Raw genomic sequence first — 2605 nt, forward strand, 5'->3', positions numbered from 1 at the left:
CAGAAGCCTTGCAAACCTAGCTGCTTGAATCGACCGCCAATTTTGGGGAATTTGGGGTGTTTTCCTCGATCACGGGTAGGAGGGAGGGATTTCACGCGTGTGAGACGTAACCTTCTATCCACCACGCCAATCGGACAGTAATCGAGAAACGGGCTCTGGATCTGGCTGAATTGGCCAAGGACTTGTGGCTATGATTACCAATTGTGAGGATCAGGTAGATCCGGACAGGAATCAAAGGAACAAAAGGGAAAGTTAAGCCAAGAACAGATGAGAAAGAAGAACAAAATAGCACTGCAACAGCAACTTAACTGATAAACTAAGAAGATTCAGAACCAGGTCACCACCGTGGCCTTACTAGAGCTACTACTAATACTAGAGATAAGTTTAGGGTTCTTATTTTTTTATACCCTTACACCATGTTCCAAGGGTCTAAGGGGGTGTTTGGATCCATGGACTAGTTCGGGTCACATCGGATGTTTGGATACCAATTTGAAGGACTAAATATAAACTAATTATAAAACTAATTGCATAAGTCATGGCTAATTTGCGAGATGAATCTATTAAGCCTAATTAATCCATGATTAACACATATTTACTATAACATCACATGGTCAAATCATGGATTAATTAAGCTTAATAGATTCGTCTCGCGAATTAGCCTTCATTTATGCAATTGGTTTTGTATTTAACCTATATTTAATACTCCTAATCAGTATGTAAACATTTGATGTGACAGGGACAAAATTTGTCTCCAAACGGGGCCTAGATACAATGGTAGTTTATCCGGCAAAGACAATTACATTAAGTAAGTAAGATGTAAATGATGACGGCCGTTGGTTGCTTGATGGACGGCATCCCTGAAGTCGACCAACCGTTATAAACATCACCGGCTTCCTCTACTCCCTTGTTCTGCTTCACTTCTGACGAAACTGAATGAGAAAGCCTCATTGCCATTCCTGACATCCGCCGTGCTAGCTCAGCTCCAGCCTGCTGGTCGCGCCCGCCGTATCTGGAGAGAGATGAGCGAGTGCTGCTCATCGTGAGGAGGTGGCCTAGCCACTTGCTCATGGGAGTCCGAGATCGAGATCCGCTGGCCAGGACTGCTCCCCGCACTGGAGCTATTGCGTCGTGGTTGGGTGAGACCGCGTCGCCGCGCCGCCCCCTCGCCACCAGCTAGGACCGGCCCACCGTGAAGCGCGCTCGTATCCTTGCCTGCTCGCCGCTCCGAGCCACAACGACTCTTGCTGGGCCCGTGCTACGTCGGGGTTGGGCTACCGTTCCCGCCGCAGCACTGACGCCTATCATCCCCCACCCCTCCCGGCCGGGCCGCGCCGCCGGGGGTTGAGATGTCGGGGATGGCTTAGGGCGCGAAAGTGGCGGTTTTGGAGACCTGAGAAGGAGACTGGGAATGAGGTCGCGGTGGTGGCAGGAGGAAAGGATAAGGTGGCCCCACCACTGAGCCCCACCTGCTTCCCGCGCCCTCCCGCCCGCCAGCTCCTGGCAACGCGCTGCTCGACACGCGTCCTTTTTTTTCCGGATGAAACGCGGACGTGCGAGCAAAGGCAGTGGTCTTTAGGGCCTGTTTGGGAGCACTTCACTTCACCAAAAATCACTCCACTCCACCAACTCCAAAAAAATCGCATCCAAACGCGTTCGGCTCCAGCAAATCCGGCTCCAGAAAAAACGTGGAGCAGGAGGGTAGATCCACGATTTTGGTGGAGTACCTCAAGGGGTGCTCCAAAAACCTTGAATACAGACCTCGTCATGGAGTTCGTAGTTATTTACCCACCATGCCATCCGTTACACAGTACCCCTTCGATTCCGGTCAAAAGAAATTAGAAGAGCAGACCCATCCGCTACTCATCTCACTACTCATCTCCTGCGCCTGAGCCATACCTCCGCCGATCCGCCGACCGCCGCCGGCGAGATGGACGGGGACGGAGGTGCCGGACTGGGCGGCGCGGCGAGGGAGACGCCCGCCGGCCTGGGCGACGCGCCGAGGGAGCCCCCCGCTGGCCTGGGCGCTGCGGAGATGGAAGGGGCAACCCCCGCCGACCTGGGCGGCGCCTCGCGGGCGGACCCTGCCGGCCTGGCCACCGTGCCGCGGGCGGACCCCGCCGGCCTGGGCAGGACGTCGCGGGCGGCCCCCGCCGGGCTGGGCGGCGCCTCGCGAGCGGCCCCCGCCGGTCTGGCCACCGCGCCGAAGGCGGCCGCCGCCGGTCTGGCCGGCGCGCCGAGGTTTGGCCGGCGCGCATCAAAGAGAAATGCTCCTGACACGGTAATGGAGTGTTCTCAATTAGATGTATATAAATTTATCAGTGGCTTTGAGATTGTCTAGGAAGATTTTACACGTCGTATTTGTACCGTATTTGTTGCGACCTTTCATTCGGTACAACGTTATTTGGTTCAATATTTTTTGCCATGGGAAAAAAAATGAAGAAAGTATTGTACGCTATTTTACTGTAGCAGCGGAAAAAAAACTCAAAAACACAACGAACGGTACTGACGGCCCGGTTACTGTAGCAGCCCGATTACTGTAGCAGCGTGGTTACTGTAGCAGCGGGAAAAAAAATGTAAACAATGCTAAAATCTCAACTGATCCAAC

At 53.6% G+C, this 2605-nt stretch overlaps 1 protein-coding gene across 1 annotated transcript; it reads left to right on the top strand.

The window, feature by feature from the left end:
* Positions 1-1927: 1927 nt before the first annotated feature.
* On the top strand, positions 1928-2338 carry LOC101770846. Its single transcript, XM_004986746.1, has one exon. The coding sequence runs from the start codon at positions 1928-1930 to the stop codon at positions 2336-2338; it is 411 nt and encodes a 136-aa protein (XP_004986803.1).
* The last annotated feature ends 267 nt before the right edge of the window (positions 2339-2605 follow it).

The sequence above is a fragment of the Setaria italica genome, chromosome IX (assembly GCF_000263155.2).
Source record: "Setaria italica strain Yugu1 chromosome IX, Setaria_italica_v2.0, whole genome shotgun sequence".
In the NCBI taxonomy this organism is placed as follows: Eukaryota; Viridiplantae; Streptophyta; class Magnoliopsida; order Poales; family Poaceae; genus Setaria; species Setaria italica.